The sequence below is a fragment of the Rhinolophus hipposideros genome (genome assembly GCF_964194185.1).
Source record: "Rhinolophus hipposideros genome assembly, chromosome: 20".
NCBI classification, from domain to species: Eukaryota; Metazoa; Chordata; class Mammalia; order Chiroptera; family Rhinolophidae; genus Rhinolophus; species Rhinolophus hipposideros.
The window spans coordinates 25,773,668-25,797,565 of record NC_138066.1 but is presented as its reverse complement, the minus strand read 5'-3'; the positions used below and the strand labels follow the sequence as shown (position 1 = coordinate 25,797,565).

Below are 23,898 nucleotides of genomic sequence, written 5' to 3'. Positions count from 1 at the left end.
GGGGCCCTGGGCCTCGCCCCGCCGAGCCTGGCTCTCCCACCCCGTTCTCGATCCCCCACGGCCTTCGCTTCGCCCTGCCCCCTCCTGCCAGCGCCCGGCCTCCACAGACTCGGGGACCGTTGGCGCACGAGTCCCGGCCGCGCCCTATCGCGCAGCCAATGGGGCCTCGAGTTCCCGCCGCGCGGTGCTGCCAGGGCAGGCCCAGCCCCCTCGGCGCAGCGCGCTCGCCTGCCCCGCTGCCCGACGCCCCGGCCACGTGCGGCCCGGCAGAGGGGTCACATTCCCTGGGCGTCCTAACACCGCCTACTGGGGCTGGGAGCTGCTGCCCACCAGGCAGTGTTAAGTTCCACAAAGAAACAAGCCCAGTTATCCATCACGGAATACTAACATTCGCGTACTTCATTCACCGCAACCAGCGTGCGGGGATTTAGAACTCAGCAAGTGTGCATTTGGCAATACAAAGTCAGTCCTTCTTGGGAACAAAGGGCCTCACTCTATAATCTCTGTACTAACAATTGAATTGCTCATCTCTCCACATAAAAATGTTGATGGTGGGGTAGTAGCCTGAGTAAAAAGTCACCTTTTAGATAGCATTTTATATATTTCAGGTATACTCTTTTAAGCCAAGGTTTTGCTCAGGACAATCAAGGTGGGATGAGAACTGAGGTGCCAATGAAGACGGAATCAGGAGAACACAGGCACAGTCCTGTGTGCCTGATCAACCAGCTGGTGAAACTGCAGACCTTAAAGAGAAGTAAACCTCACATGAGAAGGGACAGAATTCTACAGCATCCCTAAGGATAACTCCCAACCAATCAATAAATAAGAATATAACAAGAGTTGTGCTGATAAAAAGAGAGGTCCATAAAAAAAATGGGAAAGGTTGGAAGGAAGGGGTATAAATGTTTTAGTTCTTTCTCATGGTCAAAGAAAAAAACTGTATGCATTAGGTTTTCTTAAAAATTAAAATGAATAAAAAGACCCAACAAAGCAGCACTAATATAGAGATTTTATTTAAACTGTATTGAGTTTTTACAGCACATTGCATGTTTGTCACAACGCAACTGCACAGTTTGGATTTTTGGCCACATCATGTCACTTACACCCACAAGAGCTCTGAAAGGAGTATTTGATGAATATATCTGAGGCGACAGCCCAGAGTCTCTCTCCAAGGCCATGCAGTATGTTCACTGATGGGACAGTCCCTCAAAACAGCCATACAAAATAGACAGATACAGTCCCCTCAAATAGTACCAATCTTACTCCTAAAAACGGGCAGAGTGAAGTGCAATGAAAGTCAAGTTAATTAAAAAGCCACTCACAACTGGCAGTAAATTTTAATGATTGAGAAAATGCTTAGAAGAATTTTATGTGTCAGAGACAAGGGATAGTTTGTTACTTTTTCAATGATCTCAGGAATTTCCCGGACACAAAAATCACCATTATTCAACTCCATTTAAACGAAAAAGAGTTCTGCTAGACTGACCTAAATACGCCAAAACTTTTTAGGTTACATCCATGGTAAGTATAAAAGCACAGATGCTTCTCTGTAGGGTTGAAGAAAAGGTCAGGACAAATACAATTCTTGTTCTAAATGAAGATCCTAGTTATTTTTGAATAAAAAATTTTTTTTCTAGGAAGCAACATGAAAGTAGCAGTTAGCTACCGTAGTAGGTTTAAAACAGGATACGCCCACGTGTAATTTACCTCTTATACACCAACAAATTAAGGAAAATGTATAAAAGAAATCCTAGTGGTTTCATTATAGGTCAAGGAGACTGTATCTGTCCCAAACACAGTACATGGCTATATCACTGTATCTTTTGGTTAAGTGCCACTGGTACATATTAAGATGAAAAAAACAAAACGAAACAAAAAAAAAAACAATGTTTGGTCCAAATGGACACATTTTTCTCTCCCAATTTTGGTATCAAGGCTTTATTCTCTTCTGTTTGGGTTCCATTGTTAAGTGCACAGAAATAGACAGCAGCATTTGTACTGAAACCCTCACATACCAAACAGCATATTCTAGGAGGTAAAAACCAAACACTAAATTCTACCCTCAAGGTGTCAAGTGTTCAGGATAAGAAGCAGTGTGACCCAGAGGAGGCAGCAGCCAAGGGAAAGACAACATGAGGGAAGTGGGCAATGGAACGACAACAACAAAAAAAACATGGTTTTATTTTCATGCCAGGAGAGGATCAAGGTGTAGCTCCTGTGTTAGCACCAGGACAACTAGAAGTCAGGCGCAAAGGGTAGGTAGGGCACAATCAGCAAATATTTCACAAGGATAATTTCTGCTTTTCCCTTCTCATTCTTCACAGTGCATACCTCAAGAGCTGTCACCGAAGTCACACAGATTACTGCCTTCACAGCTCAAAATAACTGATTTTTTTCCAGGACTGAATATCAGCAGAGTTTTCCTCTGCTCCCAAAAATGTCTCACTCCCTACAACTGTTCCCCCCAAACTGAATATTCACTGATGCTGGCTGATGAGCCAAGTGAAAAATACAGCAAAACCTCCACTTGCTGAACCAGTCTTTCAAACCAAACTCCACAGAAAGACAGAACTAATGCAACTAGAGGGAGTGCCTCTAAAGACTGAGCCTTCATGCACAGACACAGAGCACAGAGGTACAGGGTATAGTTCATTTCAAATAGGATAGGAATTCCTATCTTATATACTATAAATCAGCTTTTTTCATGGTGGAGGAGAGATGGATCTTGTTATCACTTGGAGTTTGGTTATACATATGCCTTTCTATTGCTGTTTGGGGCACACATCACCAGGCAGTATCTATGAAATCATCATCTTGTGACCCCCCAGGAGAAAGAAGCTGGAGTCACCAACTCAACATTAAGCTTCCAGACTCTGGGTCTGGATCAGGACCATTACCCCAAGGTGAGGATCTCACCCGTAGAGGACCTCCTGTCAAATTGGAATTCCTCTGCTCCAGTCTCACGATACCGAGGATTTCTTAAGACGGTATCTTTGAGCTCTGTAATTTCATGAGCCACACCAAAGAACCTTCAAAACTACACCTGAAGCAGATCCCCTCTCTTCAAACCTGCTATAATTGGACAGGTAATCTCCTCTGGCATTCAACTGGAAGCTGTAGCAATGGGTTTCTTCAGATGTTGGCTCATGAGTTCCCTGGCACGAGACACTTGGATGTGTTCGTAACATGAGTTACAGACGAGGACTGGGTCATAGAGTTGTTGATCAGGTATGGGCAACTTCAGGTGGCAGCAGCCAGCACAAAATACATTCCCACAATTTCTGCCAAAGCACAAAGAAAGAAGAGTTCATCAGAAATGCCAATATACTGAGATTAAATGATACTCTAAAAGGCCTTATGTGAGTAAATAAAGAAACAAGTTGGGAGCAAACAAAAATAGTTCCTATAAGGATGTCTCTACTTTCATATTAATTCAATTCTGTTCATATATAGGTACCTCACTGCTTTTCGAGCAATATCAAATCACATGAAACATCTTACCTGCAATGGTGTCTTCGTTTGGCCAACCAGAATTCACAGTCACAGTTATAGCAATGTGATGCCATATGGTCTGGAACCCAGCGAGTCACCTAACGGAAGAGACAAGGCAAAATTCCAGTCCTTGTGAACAAAGTGGAAGAGGAACAGTGCAACAAGGAGAGCATCCCAGGAGAAAACAAGGCCTATCTTTATAGTTGGCCATCACTCTCCTAAAAAGAAGACACTCATCTGGGGGAGAGCTTGGTCCACAGCATGTCACTCATCTCTGAGAAACAGGAGAACACACTGGCTTGCCTAAGTACCAACCACATATTTGCCTGGACATACCTCAGTCTCTTTCTTATCAACAGGTTCCCAGCTTGCTTCTGAAAGGCAGTCTTCACTGTGATCGGAGCCAAAATCTTCTGTGTCACTGCCATCTGACTCCTTCAAACACGTCTGAAGAAAAGGCAAAGACATGAATGTCATCATCACCTCTAACATTTATTGTTTACTATATATACGTCATGCACTGTTCTAAGTGCATTACATAATGAGAATGTTTTTAATTCCTCACAACAATCTTATGATGTATACTATTATTATCCCCATTTTACAAATAAGGAAACAGCACCACAGAGCTGATAGGTAGTAAACCTGGGATTTGAACCTCGTATTCTGGCTTCAGACTCATGGTGGGTTTTTTGGGGTTTTTTTTTAAAGATTTTATTGGAAAAGGGGAGCAGGACTTGATTGGGGAACAGTGTGTACTTCCAGGATTTTTTCCAGGTCAAGTTGTTGTCCTTTCAATCTTAGTTGTGGAGGGCACAGCTCAGCTCCAGGACCAGTTGCTGTTGTTAGTTGCAGGGGGCGCAGCCCACCATCCCTTACAGGAGTCGAACCGGCAACAGCAACCTTGTGGTTGGAGACACGCTCCTACCAACTGAGCCATCCGGGAGCTCAGCGGCAGCTCAGCTCAAGGTGCCGTGTTCAATCTTAGTTGCAGGGAGTGGAGCCCACCATCCCTTGTGGGAGTCGAAGAGTCGAATCGGCAACCTTGTGGTTGAGACCCCACTGGCCCATGTGGGAATCGAATCAGCAGCCTTTGGCATTAGGAGCACGGAGCTCCAACCGCCTGAGCCACCTGGTCAGCCCAGACCCATGTTCCTAACCATTATTTTAGATCCATGTAGGAAAAATATTTCTTTCGTTACATCTAAACCTGGGGTTTGCAAACTATAGCCCACAGGCCAAATCTAGCCTACTGGCTATTTCTGTAAATCAAGTTTTATTGGAAGACAGCCACAATTATTTATTTACATATTGTCTACGGCTGCTTCTGCCAAGTAGCTGCGACAGAGACTGTATGTCCCACAAAGCCTAAAGCATTTGCTATCCAGCCCTTTATCAGAAAAGTTTGCTGACTCCAGTTCTAAATCATCATCCTGAATAGTGAGAAGTTGTTAGCCCTGACCATCCCATCTCAGCAAGTGGGCAGCAAGCAAATGGGAATGTCTTAACAGGAGGACGTGAAGTGCCTGTGTAGATAACAAGATATTATAGGCAAGAAGCTGACTTCTAGAAGCTCTGGAGGACTGCTGTGCCAGGACCTCAGGCTGCCAACACAGCGAAGCCTAGATGTTCATCACCTTTCACCTGGAGTATCCCAAAACATCCTACCCTGGGTCAGCTACCTCATCTACTTGATACAACATTGCTAGAGTAGTACCCTGTTTCCCCGAAAATAAGACCTAGCCAGACCATCAGCTCTAATGGGTCTTTTGAAGCAAAAATTAATAGAAGACCTGGGCTTATTTTACTATAATATAAAACTGGGTCTTACGTTAATTTTTGCTCCAAAAGACGCATTAAAGCTGATGGTCTGGCTAGGTGTTATTTTCGGGGAAACATGGTATTCTTCAAATACAAACCTGATCATTTACTCAGTGGCCAAAAATGTTATTGCCTTGAGGATAGAATCCAAATAAGGGAACTCAAGCTAACCTTTCCAATCTCTGTCAACTTCTCCAGTATCACCTCCCACCCCACTACCCCACTTCCTCCCTCACAGTTCCAGCACAAGTGTACATGTACATGTATACACACACACACGCACACACACATGCACACACCTGACCCTTTGTTAGAGCCATACCACTGGATACCTATTGCCGCCATGCTTCTGCAAATGGTATTTCCCTTTCTTGTCTACCTAGGTAAACATGACACATTCCTCAGCACTCAGTTCAAGCATTATCTTCTCAGGAAAGCCTTCCCTGACCTTTCACTTCACCCCAGCCCCCAACACCTGACGCTTCCCTCAAATATAACACTTAAGAACATCCTAGGGGTGGCCAGTTAGCTCAGTTTATTAGAGCGCGGTGCTCTTAACAACAAGGTTGCTGGTTCGATCGCCACATGGGCCACTGTGAACTACACCCTCCACAACTAGATTGAACCAACTACCTGACTTGGAGCTGATGGGTCCTGGAAAAACACACTTAAAATAAATAAAAAGTTTAAAAAAAAAGAACATCCTAATCGTTTGCTTATCTCTCCCCAAAAGACTGTGAGCTCCTTGAGAGCAGGGACTACATCTTTCATCCCGCAACCCATCCACCAAACATAGTGACACACAGCAAGTACCCAAGGAATGAATGTTGAATGGATATTAGGCTAATGGATAGAATGCATGGATGCATGGACGGCAGTAGGTGAGTACTCACAAAATCATCCTCGTAGTCCACGGGCGGCTCTGCTGGAGGTGCACAGCAGTGACGGATGTCCAGCCTCATCTGCAGCTCACGCACCTGTCGGCGTAGCTGCTCCACCTCTTGCTTGTACCCTGCTTCGATCTGCCGTAATCTATGCTGGATCACATCCGTGGGAAAGGGGAGTCCATCATCATCCAGGTAGAGAGGAGGCACTGGAGAAGGGCAGCTCAGTGGAACAGGCTTTGTGCTGGACACCTGCTTTGGGTGGCCCGACAACCATATCCGATTGTTTTTTCCTCCTGGGCCCGTACAGTGTCCATTGGAATGACTAGAACAGAGAGGTGACTTCACCCCTTCTCTCTGAGCCCACTGGCCCCCAAAGCAGGGCCCAGTTGCCCGCATCTGCTTACTGCTTGACCTCTTACTACAACAACCATAGGAAAGCAGCCGCCGAGGGGTTGTCTCCCCACTCGGGAGTGAAGTCACCATCCCCTGGAAGCTGTCCCAGTTGGACCCTAAAAAAGAGAACTCACTGATCTGGCTCTGAGAAATTGGCTTTCGGGCCAGTTCCAATGGTACTTTCCCAAAGCGAGGATTTTCTAGTAACTGTCCATTCCTATTATTCCCTCTTTTGCCAGTGTCTTCCTCCCCATGAATCAGATCTGGTATAGAACTGGGCTGTTCCTGGTGGGAGACGCTTGCCACAGACCCTGGGGGATCTTGGTTGAGAAAGTCCGCACTTGGGTTTGGAGGAGTTTGGCAGGTAGCACTCGGTGGATTGCAAAGGGTGCCCAGACTGTGATCTGGAGCAGATCTGGAGGGCACACCTAGCACAGAGTCTAGCTGGGCCTGTTGGGAGGCGCCTGCAAGGGAGTCCTGGGACAACTCAGGAAAATCACAAATTCCATCACACTTGTTGGAAATGACTTTAGAGAGTGCACTGACATCTTCTTTCTCAGGACAATGTTCAGGTGGCTCCTCTGTGCCATCTAAAGTCCTACCCAGCTCATCCTGGGCAGGAGGGTCTGGGGCTGGTACTTTAGTCTCTCCCAGGACTTCGATCTCAGGATCAGAGGTGTTGCTCTTCATTTCCTGGGGCACTGTGGCATTAAGCAGTTTGTAACTTGGAGAACAGCTTTTGTGACTTTTGAAAGGTTTATTTGTCAAGTAGTCTTTCTGGCTGCTGGGCAGAGGGGGTGGAAGACCCATTTCTCCTACAGTCTGCTGAACACCTCCTACGCCAGATTCCACGAAGGCTGTCTCAGATCCCTCCGGGTTGCTATGCCATGGCTCCAGGCTGACTCTGGCCTCCTGACAGTGGTTATTCAGGTTAGGGTCACTGGATGTGCGCGTCAGGGGGCTGCTTGTGTCACAGGCAGAAAGAAGATCATCCATAGATCTGGTTTTAGGTAATCTGGAATGACAACACAACGCCTCCAGGTCGGGAAATGGTACCCACCTCCAATATATAAATTCAGGTCATCAAAGCAATATCAAAGCCAGAGTTGACAAGAAATAGAACATTTAAGATTACAAATAACCAACGTTCACTGCAAAAAGTTTACTCTGAAAAAAGTGTAGGACATCAACCCTGTCTTCAAGAAGCCAGGATCTGTCCTCAGCTTTCATCAGTCCTCACCCTACACAATCTCCCTTGACAATCTATCTCAGTCACTCCCACGGTTTTAACTGCCTTCTAGGCTGATGCCTTCTGAGTCTAATATTTCAGCCAGGACTACACATGAGCCTCAAACCTAATGTCCAACTGCCTCTATCACACATGGTTAGACAGAAAGAAGATGGGTTTTGGAGCTAGACAATATTGGCTGTGACACTGATTATCTATGACTACAAGTAAGTTATTTAACCTATCAGACACTTGGTTTCCTCCTCTATAAAACGGTAATAAATTATAACTTGTAAAGATTCTATGATTCAAAATATAAGCAACCAATGACAAATTTATTAAGGCTATACTCCTTATTTTTACAGCTTTCCTTACTATTAGTTACCCCTCCATCACAGTAGTAACCAACACAGCTTTTTACAACCAGCAGTGTGCTCCTTTGAGTCCCAAGTCACCATGGAAACTTCCCCAGTATACAGTACTTGAAGAGTTGTAGAGGTATTTGTGCACACCAAATGGGTAACAGACATTTTCAAGAATGACCTCTTAGACTTTTAACGTAGTTCACAAGTCCTTAGAGCAACAAAAACTTCAGGGAAATTTGTCAGGAAATAGCAGAGACGTCACTGGGCTCCTATTTTCGGATGTCTCAGTCCAGCCAATACAGAAAAAGCTCTCGAAGGTAGTTGCAATATAGCTGATTTTTCTAAGTGTTTGGTTTTTGAAACATTATGTTTTAAAGGTGTTTGTGTTTGATTTTACTTTTGTAATCAATTTTATTTTAATTTTATTTTTTTTGTGGCATGAAATTCCAGGAAGGCAATAACAATGGTTATGATTACAGTCTCTGGAATCCCATAGGCAGGGCTTGAATTCCAGCTTGGCAACTTTTTAGCCTTTTTTTTTTTTTTTAAACTTTTTCTTATGGAAACTTTCAAACATGCAAAAGAAGTAGAAGAATTTGAAGAATTCCCACATACTCTTCACCCAGATTGAATAATATCAACAGTCTGCAATCTTCCACAGCTGATGCCTATGTACACCAAAGGCTTAATCAATAAAATAATGCTGATAGAGACAATAATGCCTGCGGAGTCTGGAACAAGAGACTCATCCGGCTAGAGTGGTCAGGGAAAACTACACAGAAAGCGTAGGATTTGAGCTGGGTATAGAAGAATGTGTTGGACTTCAATGAAAGAAGAGAGAGGGCAGGACATTTTTGATCTTGGGAAAGGTAGAACCAAAGGTTAAGTCAGGTCAGCTGTTAAAGAAACTATTTCCTTCAAGACCTTTATACCATCATTTCTCTAAATCCAACTCCATCTTGAAGTGCCTATAGCATACTTCCTCTTTGCTGTTGACTAATATTTTAATTCTAACCTACCTATATCTCCTCTTTCTCCCCAAACTGACTCGTCTTCTCAACTTTTCAATGTCTATTGGTGGTACTAATATCCTCCTAGTTTGTAAGCTCAGGGACTTGAGAACTGTCTTTGGTTCTCTTTACTCTTCACCTCTACCCTCCAATATTCAATCAACTCCATAGCCTGCTAATGGCTTCTCTACCATGTGGCTGAATTTAATCCTTGTCTTTTCCAAGGACTCTTGCCCTTATATCTGAATGACAAGAGTGCTGGCTGGTCTCTGTGCCTCCAACTACCCTGCTCAGTGATTAGTTCTCAAAAAATCCCATTCTCGCCAGGCCACAATGATGTCCTACAGTGATTTACTATTGACAACTGAATCAAAATAAACTCCTCAGTGTAATGTTTAAAGTCCTCAATGAACTATCCCATACTTATTTCTCTCTGTTCTTCAAAATAGCCAACCCCTGCCAACTCCAGAAAAGTTCTTTAATACTCTCTCGTGTACCAGTTCCTTTGGACCCCTCTCCATCAAACTCCAACTCCCTTCATTCCATTCATTTGTCTGTTCATTTAAGTATTTACTAAAGCACCTATTAGGTGCCAGGCCCTAAGTCAGATACTAAAAAAGCCATAATTCTTGCTTTGTCTGCCATGAAAACTTTTCTGAGTAAAGAGTCACCAAATGATCCCTTTCTTCTCATTTCTCTAAAAGCTTTGAACTACACATGCTCTTATTTACTTAGATGTTGACTTAGAATTATCACCTGGCAGAAATACTAGCAACTGATGCAAAGGTATACATGTAAGGTAACACTACTGAACTGTCCCCTTAAAACTGGTTTAGATGATAAATATTACGTTATGTGTATGTTACTACAATTTAAAAAAAGATATTCATAAGGATGTTAACTAAAGCACTCCTTGTAATGAGGAAAAAAAAGGAAATCACCTAAATGACCAATAGAAAACTAGTTACATAAATTATGACATACTCTAATTTTGGACTATTATGCATGCAAAATATGATTCTGTCTTTGTATGGAAAAAAAATGTTTCTGTATGAAACATTTCATACAGAATGAGAACGTGGACATATCTACGTCCAGATAAACATCTGGAAGGACACCTCTGGGGACAAGGATCAGGGAGAGAAGACGTTCATTTTCTACTTTTATATTGTTTGACTTTTTCATTTAAATAAGGGACATATATTACTCTTATAATTTAACCAACCTCCATTCTACTACCCCAAAATGTTCTGCCAGAAGATAACTTTAAATTTTGTCTCCCGTCAAATTCTGACCTTTTTCTGACAGAGTAATGTGAAGGTCATCTCCCTTCTGAGAGCCTGTTTCCCTAAGAGTCAGAGGCTTCTGGAAGCTAATGCTGGATACAGCAAAGGTTACTACTAAGACAGCAAGCTACCCATCCATGTCTTCTATCAGGGAACATAAGACCATTCCCACAAACCTTCCTGAAACAGTCCTTTCTTTCCTGTTCTCCTCTCCCCTGCTTGGGTATATCACACAGGATGATAACAGTTACAGGAAACAAGGCAACCAGTCTTATCTTAAGGGAGGACCTTGAAAACGCACAGAGTGCATTGCACTCCAGGCTAGCTACAAATCTTGGGCCAAGCTTCTCCAACTGACTCAAGAAGTTGCTTTTAAATATCTCATAAAAGAAAGAAAACAACATTTAGGCGAAACTCAAAGCACTTATTGCCTTTTTAGTGGAGAAAGGTAGAGAGCAAGAAGGGCAATCTTACCTGTCCAGAGAGCGGCCAGAGAACTCCTGGCTCTGAGCCACTGGAGAGAGGTAAAGATCCATGTTCTCCTCCCCGAGTGTGCATGGAGATGATGCTGGCAAGTAAACAGCTGTCCAGAGGTGCAGGGCCCGGACATGACACACAGGATGCAGGACCTAGGGAAGCAGCCCATATTAGTGTTGTAAGATGGACCAGGTCCCGCTTCCTTTCCTAAACCTTAGGCCCTATGTTCTCCCCAGTGACTCGCTCTTTCTCCTTCCAGGTCTCCAGGCAGTACCTATAGGATAAGGAGTCAGGCTTACCATGTCTGAGCCGGGTGTGTAGAGGAAGTTATGAAAGTTCTTATTGCCAGCTCGCAAGAGGGCCCACACAGAGCAGGTCCGCTTGTAGATGTTGCGTTTCTCTCGCTCACAGGGGTTGTTGGCCAGGAACGTGCCGTACAGGCAGGAGTATGTGTGCTGCACCAGTTTGACCTAGAGAGCCGAGATAGCTTGTACCTGGGGTCCTCGGTCACCATACCCCCTGGTCACAGGCTTTAGGACTTACCAGGAATGCTTCATTGAACTCGAACAGGCAGGGGAACTGTTTGAGTAGCTGATGAACAGAATCAAGCCACTGAAGGAACACAGGGCACTGCTCATTTTGGTCCTCTGCATTCTCCTGGTGGCCACAGCGATCTCCAAACTTGTGCCCAAAATCCAGCCAGTCAGACTCTACTAATACTTGGAAGCCCTGAAAAGAAGAGAGTTCAAGCTTAGGGCCTCTCTGGAAAGGTTAGTGTGCCACTCCCCAGGGGATGCCAGAAGCAGGGAGCTGGCAGCTTCAGAGAAGAACAGGACTGAACACAGACGAGGACTCTAAGCACCAATGGCCTCTACTAAAAATCCTCAAGACAACTCCATAGGGCCAGTTTGCCCAGCACCCCCTTTCCTTGTTCTTTTCCAATGCTTCTCAGTACCTCCAGTGTCCTGTAATACGGGTCCAGGAGTATTTTGGCCAGGGCTACAATCTGTGGTGTCCGGTCCCAGCCGTCGGAACAGTGCACCAGCACAGGCCGGCCCTCCCGGTCTACCGTATTAGCCACAAGCACGGCTGCCTTTAGCATCACGGACAAGTGCTGCAGCCATTTGGTGCTCTCCAGTGCCGACAGCCAGCTACACAAGAGCAGAAATCACGTTTGTCACTAAAAGCACGGAGGCTACAAGTCTCTCCATCACCCACAGCCAGTCACAGCTAACAAAGTCCCGAGTGAGGCCTGAAGCAAAAGGCCCAGCCCGTGGCTTTTCTGCCAAAAGAAGGTAGGGAAGACAGGACCTGAGAGGCTCTTAGGTTCAACAGAAGAACTAGGCAGCAGCACATGCACATTTAGCCACTTTCTTTCCCCGGTTCTCTGTGTTCTCTGAGGAGGACAACTGATCCAAACAAAAGGAACCCAACGTCCTGTGGCCGTGCCAAAGTCTCGGATGAGAAGTAGAAGACGTGTTCTTGGAACTGGCTCACTGCACCCATGCCCTCAGGTCTCCTGTACCTCCACATTTCCCACCCCCTGTCTAATTTTCCAAGAACAAGAAGTACTGGGTAAGGGATGAGACTGGAGGGAGGATGGAACCGGAGCAGGGAACACCTACTTGCTGGGGTCTGGCATCTGGCTACACACAGCACGGAGGTAGTGGAAGCTGTTCCGGATGGCATGGATGTTGGCCATTCCCATGAACACGACCTCACAGTTGGGGTAGTACTCTGTAGATGTGAAAGAGGTGAGTGGAGCCTAAGACCACGTCCTAGAAAACAGCTGTACAGGACAAGAGTGGTCCCAGTGGGCTAAAGCTTTCCTGGCAGGGCACAACACTCCATGGTGGGAATTAAATGTACTCCGGAAATCCCTATCACCCATTTATACTCAGGTGCCATATACTAATAGTAGTAATAATATTAATAACAGATGATAACCGTAGTACTGCTAGTAATGACAACGTAGAGTGAATTTTCAATGGTTGTTGCTCTGTGCCAGTAATTTTATACATGTAACTTCCAAACATCCAACAACTTTGCGAGGTAGGCGTCATCCCCATTTTTCAGAGGAGAAAATAAGACTTGGATTAAGGAATGGAAGCATAGTCACAGCTAGCTAAGTGGCAGAGTCCTGATTCCAAGCCAGCTTTGTTTGGCTTCTTTCACTCCACAAGCTGCCCCGTACCCCCTCCTGTCAAGGCCACCCAGAGCACAGGCTGGCTGCAGATACTGGGGTAACAGCAATACCTTCACACTCGCAACCTCCACCCTTGGCCCGGTTAGCCACTGCCGCCGTGTAGGATCGTGCATCCAGGATCAGCAGCTTCTGGGGGGCTGCTGTGCTCTCCACTCCAGAGCATGCAGTCAGGGAGGAATCTAAATACACAGCAGTGAGAAGAGCCTGGGTCAGCCAGCCACCCAGCCTCACCCTACGCTGGGTACTGCCTTTCTGAAGAATATACAACTAGAGGCCCCTCACACCCCACAGCCTCCCAAAAGGCAGGGACCCAGGCAGCCTGTGTGTTGTCATCTTCTTCCCATCCTCTCACTGAGGACTCCCCTGGGAGTCAATGCGGCCGAATTGGGGGCCTGCTCCCCAGGGGGCCAGCACCACCCACACCTTACCGAAGTCAGTGTCACATGCCTCGCTGGCATCACTATTCCCAGTGCTGAGGGAGCTCCCAGTGGCTCTTGTCCCCGGGTCCAGGGCACAGGCTTTAGCGATAGACGTGACCAGGTACTCGTCATCAGCATTGCGCCAGCCCCACCAGCTGATCTCAGGCTGGCTGCAGCGGGCGATGGCAGCCCCATTGCGTAGGTGTCTGACAGAACAGAAAAAACCATGGTGTCCTTGGCATTCACAGCCCCCAGAGGCCTACCACTGAGACTCCAAGGGAACAGAACCAAGACCTCCAAAGCCAACAGAGGCTACCAGTTCATCCAGGCCATTAAAATAGCAATCAAAAGCCCCTAGGGGGCTTTACAGTATACAAAGCACTGTCACACACATTTCTCAAATGGGGCTCTGTATTCCCAAGGTGACTTTGATTCATCAAATCTGCACAACACCTGCTCCAGGTACAGACACCCAGCAGGAGAACAAGCCTGAGCCCAGAGCATGAACAACTCCAAACCTCAACACCTGTCTCACTCTGTTTTAGCTACACTGTTCTGGTCAAGGGTCGGCAAACTTTTCCCATAAAGAACCACACAATCAATTTTCAGCTTTGCAAGTCACAGCCAGTCTCTATCACACATTCTTCTTTCTGTTTTTTTGTTTGTTTATTTTTTTACATAATGCTTTAAAAATGTAACAACCATTCATAGCTCATAGGCTGTACATAGCATGGGTTGCAGTCAGGATTGATTTACAGGCCATTTTGCCAACCTGTTCTAATGCAAAATTTTACACACACCTGAAAAAAAAGGAAAGTGGATAAAGTCCCCAAAAGCCTCATCCTTAAGAGAAAAAAAAAATGAGGCATTGCTTTGTTTTAAAATTATTTCACAGCCACTTCCCGGCAGGGTGTCAATTCCCAGTCCACCATGCTGCTGCAAACCTCCACTTCTGACTCTTATTGCACAAACACATGTCCTCCCTGTTTCCTATCCCTCATCGCCTCACCTATACACAACCACGGGGATCCGCTTCCAGGAGCGGAAGGAAGCCACGTTCTCCAGCTCTTTATCTGTGATCCACACGGGAACCAGCAGCTTCTGAGGGTAGCTGGGGCACAATCTGAGAAGAGACCAGAGGGAGTCACCGAGCTTGATCTAAGACGGAATAACAAGATCCCCAGGGATAGCTTTGTGGGAAGGGGGACCAGGAACCCCTCTTCCCCCACAGAGCCAGGAGCTGTGCCCACTGTGCTCTACCCGTACGTGGAGGAGGTCTGGGTCTGGACGGCTGTTTTGGTTCCCCACCCCCTGCCCTCTCACTTGTAGTTGCTGTTGATATGCGAGACTCTCCAGACATTCTGCAGGTCAAAGCCCATCCTCGCCAACTCAGCCTCCTGCCGACATCGTATGTGCTCTCCTGCAACACAGTCCCCACACGTGTCAGCATGGAAGAGCACCACGTCCGGGGGTGGAGGAGGGATGCAGACCAAGAGATAATAAGTCTCCCAAAGAAAACAGCCTGGCCTCACCTGGCTGACACAGGTGCGTATGCTGGTCCTCCTCGGTCAGTCCCAGGCACCAGGCGTGGTAGGCAAAGGCAAAGAGGTCCTCAGGCTTGGCAGGTCTTGCTGTGGCCCGGCTTAGCCGTGAGAGCCACTCTTGGCACTGCTTGAAAGTGGAGAAGTGGCACCTGCCAGGCAAGAAGCCACAGAGTGAAGCAAGACGCGGGTGTGCATTGGGGCCAGCGGGTCAAAAACATGGCCACAGGAAGGCAGTGGAGAGAGGAGGCTGCAAAGCAGGAGGTAATTGGGACCCTGGGAAGGATCAGGGACACTGGCCAACACCTGAGAGAAGTTGTCTTTGACACAATTCTCCTCCCAAGAAGTCTTATCCTTGAGACATATCTGTTCCGTCTAATGGCGCCCTACCATTTCTTATATCAAATCTAAAAGCTATCACATGGCCCTGAATGTCGCTACTCCTTGTGTTATCTCCCGTGACTCCTTAACATACACCTTCTGCTTCAGGCAGAAGTCCTGCTCACCTTATTCCTGTCTTCCTGTTTTTTTCACTTCTGCTTGTTAATATCTTCTGTCAGTCTAGCCACACCCTACAACACCTTGAACATAGTTCCAGTCCCACCTCTTCCTTGAAGCCTTCCCAGCCTACTCCATTCCACAGACCCCTTCCTCTCTTATTCTTAATGTGCTTGGAGTATTAAATGGTAAGTTTTTCCACAGCATATTGCCACATGTTAACTCTTCTTTCAGAACTAGACTTTAACCTCCTTACAGGGAAGCGCAATGTGGATTCTCCTTCTGAATCCCTACAGACTGTGGAAGGCTGTAAACTGGGTATCCTTTTCGTAATCCTTGGAGTCATCCGACTCCTCTTTCTCTCATATCCAATCTGTCAGCAAATCATGTCATCTCTACCTTCAAAAATCTGACCACTTCTCACCATTTTGATTGTTACCATCCTACACAAGCCACCATGATCTCTCACCTGGGTAACTGCATTAGCTTCTTAACTCGTCTCCCAGTTTCTACCCTTGCTTTTGTCTACGTCGCCTTCTAGCTATTCTAATATAGCAGCCAGCGTAATTCTATAAAACATTAATCAGATCACATCACTCCTTTGCTCAAAACCTTCCAGTGGTTTCTCATTTTCCTCAAACTAAAAGCCAGTCATATAACAGCCTGGCACCCCTCCCCTTACCTCTCAGGTCTTATATCCTACCATCCTCAGCCATATGTACTCCACTCCAGGCACGCTAACCTAGCTTCCTTGCCGTTCTTTCAATATGCCAGGTAAAAATGCACCTCAGGGCCTTTGCACTCACTGTTACCTCTGCCTGGTACATTCTTCCCCCAAATATCCACATGGTCACTTTCTTCAGGTCTTGACTCAAATGTCACCTTTCCAGTGCAGCCTTCTCTGATCACTTTGTTTAAAGCTACAACCTTCACCCCCATAGCACTCCATATCCCCATTCCCTGCTTTATTTTCTACCTTTACACTTAGCATCATTTAACATATTTTACTCACTTATTATTTACTTGTGGTATCTCCACATTAGAATATAGGTTCCATGAGAGCAAAAAATTTTGTCTATTTGTTCCCTGCTGTATCCCCCGTGCTTGGAGTAAGGTGCTTAATAAATGTGTATTAAATGAATAAATAAATGAACCAACAATGTGAGTGCAGTATGGCAGATATCGTCCTACATGCTTTCATACACATTATCTCATTTAATCCTATGTGACCCCATGAGCTAAGCATTATTCCCATTTCTTCGGGTCAAGATACTGTGGGTCAGAAAACTGATCTCTCAGCCTAGACAGGATTTTCACCTTTTCTTCCAAATTGGGAAAGTGAGGCAGTATTTTTCCGTTCTTGCTCCACAGAAACCCTGCAGCACAGAGGTCTGGGCAAGATTAGGGTAAGAGGACCTGAGTGAAGCCCCGTTGCTCTCACCTCACCACTTTGGAGTCCTTGCAGGCAATATGCAACTGGAACATGTCACGGCTCTCCACACTGTCAATCATCCGGAGGGGAACCTTTACAGGAAGGGTAAACTGAAGCTCAGATCCCCTCTCTCCATCACACCTCATCTCCACCCCACCCCAGATGCTGATGCATCAACAGAAGGAAGAAAATAGAAATTTACTGAGGGCCTGTTAAGTGCCTGGTAAATGTGCTGGGTCCTCTACATATGTGACCCCAATTGGTAATCATAAGAACTCTGTAAGGCAGGTGTTTTCACCCCAAATTATTAAGCAGGAAATTGGGCCTCAGTTGGGTGACTTCACCAAGGTCACATAGCCGTTAAATGGCACTCTTCCAACAAGCCACTGTGCCCCTTAGAAAGGCCAGCAACAAAATAAGGGAAAGAGAGAAGGGAAGAGAAAATAAGTAAGAGAGACAGAAAGACCTATAGCTAGAAAAATGAGGCAGGCAGGAAAACAAAAAGTTAGTCAAAAAAGGGAACCCCAACTTTTTGGAGACATGATCAAGTACAGCACTGGAGCAATCCCACCTTGCACCTCATAGGGATTCTGGCTTGAGCGTGGGAGAACATGACAGGAACTCACGTTGATGACAGAGTCCTTGAACTTGATATGCAGCCGGTAGTTGGAGATGGCAATGAGGGCATCAGCTGCCCGGCCCAGGAACTCCACTCCCTCACCCTGCAGCACTGTGAAGGGTACCTGCCGAGGGGCAGAGGAACCCTCAGTCCAGAAGTGAGTCACCCTCCATTCCCTTCCTCCATGTTCTGTGGGATTCCCTCTGGAAAAGCTGGGCCAAGACAGGACAGAAGAGTCCTCTCCACGGTAACGGCACCAGGCAACAGCTGTACTGGAAAGCTGCCCTTCCTTCCCTGGGGCCAAATGCTCCATAAAGCACATGCAGACAGACTCCCCTCCCTCCAGAAACCAGGGAGCAGGAAGCCAGAACTCCAGTACTAGATCCCCTTGGAGATACTGGGATGGGGGAGTGGGGGGTTAACCGGGCAGGGAGTTCCACCCATCCTGGGCCCCCAACTCCTCCTTACCTGCAGATTCTCCTCCTCTTTCACTAGTTCCTTGGGGGGGAACAGATCCTTGGCTTGGATGTACTCCAGGCTGGGGGGCCCCTCCTCACCCTGTGGAGACGGCCTCAGCCCTAAGTCATCAGGCCCATTAGGCCTCATTCTGCCACCCTCCCCTCAATAAACCCACATACACCCCACAAACACTTATAAAGGTTGTGGTCACTAGAGGAGGAAAAAGGAGAACTGGCTTGATGGGAGGTGTTCTCAAGCCTAGTGAGCCTAGTAAGCCTGGAAAGAGTGGTCCAAAGAGGAACTGGGAACCTACACTCCTCTAAGGGGGAATCTCCGTGGTAGAACCAAGATTCCCCAAATGGAGGAAGAAAGAAAACTAAGGAAAGGAAAGGCTAATGTAAGGACAAGGCACAAGTGGTAATGGGAAGTGCCGCGATGAGGAAAAGGAACCAGGTATGGCAGCTGATTACAGAAACAAGAAAGAAAGCAGGCACCCATGGCCACAGAGGCTTTGATCTGGTGGGTGAAGGAGACAAAGAGGAGTGGGCTGGGGGATTCAGTCCTGTGCCTCTAGAGGGCCTTTATGGATGCTTTCAAAAGGAGGATGTTTTGGAGCTGAGCTTGTCTTCCACTTAGGCGCACATTGCTAACCAGCCCCCATCATCCGCCAAGCCACCTGCCCTGCCGGCTGATCTGAGGGGAATTCCTGAGGATACCCAGAGCAAGCAGAAGTCACTCTCCTCCTAACCACCAGGGAGGGGTGGACGAGGGAATCCACGCGCCTGGGAGGAACCAAGAGACCCAAGGACAGTCAGGGTAGAGAGAGATGCCTGGCAGACACCCACAGGGGGTGAGGAGGGGAGGGTGGGAACATCTGAGAGGACAGATGGGGAAGCTGGGAAGGAGCATTAAGCCAGAGCGAGAGGAGGGAAGGACTGGGAATGATGCAGAGTTACGGAGGCCTGCAGAGGCAGGGAAGATGGAGAAGAGAGCCTGTCTGGGGGACAGTCAAGGAGAAAAGACTTGGCATATCAGGTGAGGGATAATGGAGTGGTGGAAGGGGAAAGGGCCTGAAGTCAGGGAGACAACGCAGACATCCTGTGCTTCCCAACCAGCCCCCTATCATGCCAGACAGCCTACTAGCCACATCCCACAGCCCCAAGCAAGGATGCAGCGGGTGGGACCAAGATGGAGAGGCGGAGGTAAAGGGACGTATCCCTGCAGGGCGGGGCCTGGAGATCTGCAGTCAAGGGCAGTCGCTGCGGGACCAAGATGGGTCACAGAATTTCGATCCCCAGACTTCGACTATCCCCAGTACCCAAAGATTAAAGCAAGTCCAAGAAAGAAGAGGGGCAGTTTCCCCCTCCCCTTCCAGGGGCCTAGGGAAGGGGGATGGGCTGAAATTCGGATTCTCGGGGGTTGGACCTGGGCGGACCCCGGCGGGTGCAGCAAGCGCTGGGGGCCCGGGTCCCCGCAGGCGAGGCCGGCACTTACAAAGCAGCTGAGCATGGAGCAGGAGACACGGGCGGTCAGGCTCATGGTCGCGGGAGGTCTGGGCCAGCGCACATGTCCCCGGAGCCGCTGCGCTGCCCGCCAATCCCGGGCGCTCGCCGCATCCCGGCTGCGGGGCTCGCCAGGTGCAGCCGCGGCGGCCAGGAGGCGAGCGCGCTGGCGGTGGGGCCTCCGCGCGACTCCCGCGCGCCTCTCCCCTCCTTTCCACAATGGAGCGAGCTCAGCTCCGCCCTCCCGCACGAGCGCCGGAGGGAGGGGTGCCAGGGGAGTGTCCAGGACAGCGCGAGGAAGCCAGGGGCGGGGCGGTCCTCGGAGCCCGGCCCACAGCCCCAGGCCCCTCCCTCCCCGCAGCCCCTCAGCTGCGTGGGAGGGCGTGCTCAGGGGCTTTCAGGAGTCTGGGCTACCGGACTGTCCCCAGACTGCATGAGAGGGGAAGGAGAAAAGCCTACATCTTCCCACTTCCCGTTTTCTCAGGTGAGCCACCCCACACCCGTTTTCACACATCCGTCCCCACGCCCTCCCCGCCTCTCTGAGTTCCCGCAATGCCTGTCCTAAATTTCCAAGATGGAGTTCACCCACTTCCACCCCGTGCCCTTTCCCGTTTCAAGGTTTCCTCCTTTCCCTCCAAAACCACCACCCACCACACCCCTGTCCATCACGGTCCTCCAACACCCTGACCTCACTAAATCCCACTCCCTTTCTGCTCCTTAGAATGGACACTGGGCTAGTGCCAGATCGGTCATTCCACACTCCTGAAAGGGAAATTCCCTGAGTTTTTTATTCCAAGGCCCAACCCTATTCCTTAGGCTCCATCCCTCTCTTGTTTCACATCCTCTGATGTCTGGGTAAGAAAGTCTTAATTGGAAGAGAGAGAACTTCTTAGGCTGGGAAAGAAAAGAGCTGAAACTATGGACCACAGCAGCTATGCAGAAACGAAACTTGAAACCCAAGGATATAGGGGGATGGTGGGAGTTGCGTAGAGGGCCAAGGAATACGGAGCAGTGACAAGAGGCTCAAAATGTCACCAAGAGTCACACAAGTTGCTGGTTGGAACCCCACACTTCCTGTGCCTGGTACCTTTCAGAAACCAGGGCTTTGGTTTGGGTTTGGGTTTGAGTTTTGGAAGAATGGGAGAAAAAAAAGTGACATTTTATTAAGCATCTACTATGAGCCAGACATGTTTCAAAAATTATCTCACTAAAACCTTTAGACTCCTCAAGAAGTAAGTGTTGTCTTGTTTCACTGGTTAAGACTTTCAGGCTTAACGAGAAAGTATGCAGTTACAGTTAATGGAAAATACAGGGGATCATTATAACCACCCACACCCCCCAGTGATATTCTGGGCACCTTGATGCTATCCCGCTATATATTCAGTCATCTGTTCCCTGCAGTAGCTTAACAGACAGCAGCACCTTAGAGCTGGAGAAGCCCGGCAGTTTGGGTAGAGTCTCTCCTGATATGCACAATATTCAAGGACCCCACTAGGAAGTACAATGATCTTGAGATAAAGGAGGCCTGGCTTTTCAGACCAGAACAGAGAACTTCTACCAGGAACCAAGAAAACCAAAAAAAGGGTAATTATGAAGAGCTAAAGAGAGCCAGTGGTAGTGTGTGGAAGGCATGGCATTGCACGTGCAGAAACAAAAGACTTCCAGAGGCTTCCCCTCCCAGTGCTGTATGTTGGCTGATGTTCTGTGATCTAAAGAAACTCTAATTTATCTCCAGAGCAGATGAATCTGTTTAGGAGCTGAACAGAGTAGCCTGGAGCTCAAGGTCCGGGAGGGGCGGGGCAGCTTCACAGGAGAAAGACAAGAATTACAGAAAACACAAAGGTCTGAGGAAAGAGAGTACTCACCATTCTACCGTGGTGAGGGTCCTGGCTGCCTGCTTCTCACTGTAAGGAGACAGAGAAACATAAGAGTAAAAAACACCATTAACATCACCATAGAATCAACAAATGCCATATATCTACTGCCGAACTGCTCTACAACTCTTAATATCCTCCCTCGCAGAGAATCCAGCCTTTCCACAAGTCACCATGCCAGACAGAGGCAATGGGAACCACATGGGGAGAAAGCAACAAGTGATTCTGCAGGGCATGAAGTCAGCCACAAAGTTCTGGAGCAGGACTGAGAGTATCATCCAAGATTATTCAGCAGAACTGAAGTATCTTGATTCCCAGACCTAGAAGGAAAAGAGAACGCTCCAAATCCTGTTCTTTGTGGGAGAGCAAAAGAAATGCCAACTCTGAAGAGACAGAGGCTGCTCAACCAAGACCCACCTCTGGCGCTGGTGGGGACATGAATCCACTGGAATGTCTGCTGGCCTTTGAGTCTGGTAGTAGCACCCACCTGATCTGTTTACAGGGGGCAAAGTCCAGAGCAGAGGACAAGAGGGAGGGGACCACAACCTGTGATCAGAAGGCAGCAGGGCTGGACAGGTCCTGCTGAGTGTACTTACACTACGTGGGGTGATACAGGTTAGTGGGAGGAGGTCTCACAACAGGGACAGAATCAGGCCAGCCCTGCTGACAGCCCTCAGTACCTGTCAAATGGGCCTAAGCAACAAATTTCAGGATAGGCCTCCTGGGCCCCCTTTGGGAGCCAGGCCCAAGTTTCACTGACACTTTCCTTCATGCTTGCTATCTGAGTTCGGGCAGTCCAGCAGTGCCCCCCCCCCTGGGAAGGCTGCAGGTATAAAAGCCTCCATCTGTAGTCCTGTCGCTTCCCTCATCACAGCCCACGCTTCCTCATGGGGGAGCCAGCAAGCGGCAAGCCAAAGGTGCTGCCTCACCGCCCACTGGCACGCAGCCTCAGGAAAACGGAGGAAGAGACAAGGACCAGGCCTCAGAGGCCCAGGGCTCCTGGACCTAAGGGATCTGGCCCCGGGGGGCGGGCCACGCTGGCAGGGGAGCCCAGGTGCCCTGGTTCTAGGGGCGGAGCCTAAAGACTCGGAGGCGGAGCCCCGAATGACAGAGGGCGGGGCTCACGAAAGCTGGTGGGGTCGGGGCGGAGCCGAGCAAGCCGGGGTCCTTGCGGTTCCCAGACTGGCAGTGCACGGAGCATGGTGACTCACCCAGGCGGCGTCCGCCCGACCCTCGGAGGCCGCGGTCTCACCACTTCCGTCTCCCGCAGCTGCTGAGGCCGCGCAGCTTCGACCCCCACCACGATGCCCCTCTCCCCAACCAATCATATCCCTGATCTGTGCCCGCCCTAGCCAATAGCCACACAAAGTCCCGCCCTGCCCCCATTACGCAACCGCCGCCTTCACTCTTCACGCAGTTCATTGGTCAAATTAGGCAGACGCCTTCCCAGCCTTTAGCCTATCGGGTGCCGGAAGACGAGAGAGTACCTAGAAGGAGGAGGTGCGGTGCTGGAGAAGAGACACAACCAATGGGAAATCACAGCGCGTCCCAGTGTCAGCCAATGGGAAAGCAGTGAAAGGGGGGCTGCTGACTAAGGCTCCAGGGGCCGGAAGTGGGGGTGGCCTGTCGCCTACTGGTAGCGCAATTGGAGGCGGGGACTTGTAGGGGCACGGGCCTTTACAGCCACTTCCGGTGACAACCCGGTGTCGGTTGTACTTCTCAAATAGGTCCCCTGGTGGCACCTCGGTTTATCCATTTCCCCTTTTAGTTTCTCTTCGGTCATCCTGTCTCAAAGCCAGAAAGCGAGAAAAGACCCCACAGAAGAAGGGCTGGGCCTGAGGCTCCGTCTTGGTCTTCGACTGGCAGCGGGAGGGTTTTCCTCTTTCTGCGTCCTGACCGGTTCCTCCGACCTTCACTTTTCATCAGCCAACCGGCCTGCAGTCCTTCGTGACCTGCATGGTGCCCTCGGTCCTGAGTAAAGATCTCTCACCTGAGCCATAGGAAACCTGGATCTGAGACTGCCACTAACTAGGGCCACCTCCTAGTGTAACGGGAGTCGGGAGCAGGACCCTCCCCGAGGTCCTAGCTCTTCGCTCCGCCCACTCCTGGGGGAGTAGAGCAGGCAGCAGGGCGGAGGGTGGCCGCTGGAGGGCGCCATGGCCCTGCCGTACCACTAACCCCACAGAAATGGAGAAGAATTGATTGGGATGCTCCACAGGTAACTTCAGTTCCGGAGTGGGCCTGAATGCTATGTCAGGCCCCGGGGGTCAAAATGTCTTCACGTGTCTGTTTCTAGAACACTGGAACTTTTACTACCGTGTTCCCCAGAAAATAAGACCTAACCGGAAAATAAGTCCTAGCATGATTTTTCAGGATGACATCCCTTGAA

At 48.5% G+C, this 23,898-nt stretch overlaps 1 protein-coding gene across 4 annotated transcripts; it reads right to left on the bottom strand.

Annotated features, from left to right (window-relative positions):
• Positions 1-995: 995 nt before the first annotated feature.
• Positions 996-22,801, bottom strand: MTMR4 (myotubularin related protein 4). Of its 4 annotated transcripts, none has more exons than XM_081027645.1 (19): positions 22,721-22,801; positions 21,501-21,539; positions 18,143-18,232; positions 17,682-17,798; positions 17,065-17,147; positions 15,117-15,277; positions 14,908-15,004; positions 14,594-14,707; positions 13,594-13,790; positions 13,216-13,344; positions 12,585-12,696; positions 11,915-12,110; positions 11,503-11,688; positions 11,259-11,429; positions 10,957-11,111; positions 6,207-7,608; positions 3,829-3,939; positions 3,502-3,590; positions 996-3,281 (listed from the first exon to the last, which is right to left on the bottom strand). In XM_081027645.1, the coding sequence occupies exons 2-19, from the start codon at positions 21,501-21,503 to the stop codon at positions 3,104-3,106; spliced, it is 3,591 nt and encodes a 1,196-aa protein (XP_080883771.1). In that variant the 5' UTR covers positions 21,504-21,539; positions 22,721-22,801; the 3' UTR covers positions 996-3,103. The 4 variants fall into 4 exon arrangements, with proteins under 4 accessions (XP_080883771.1, XP_080883770.1, XP_080883772.1 ...); XM_081027644.1 differs by lacking the exon at positions 22,721-22,801 and adding an exon at positions 21,927-22,018 and having other exon boundaries at positions 21,501-21,829; XM_081027646.1 differs by lacking the exon at positions 22,721-22,801 and adding an exon at positions 21,927-22,000.
• Between the last annotated feature and the right edge of the window lie 1,097 nt (positions 22,802-23,898).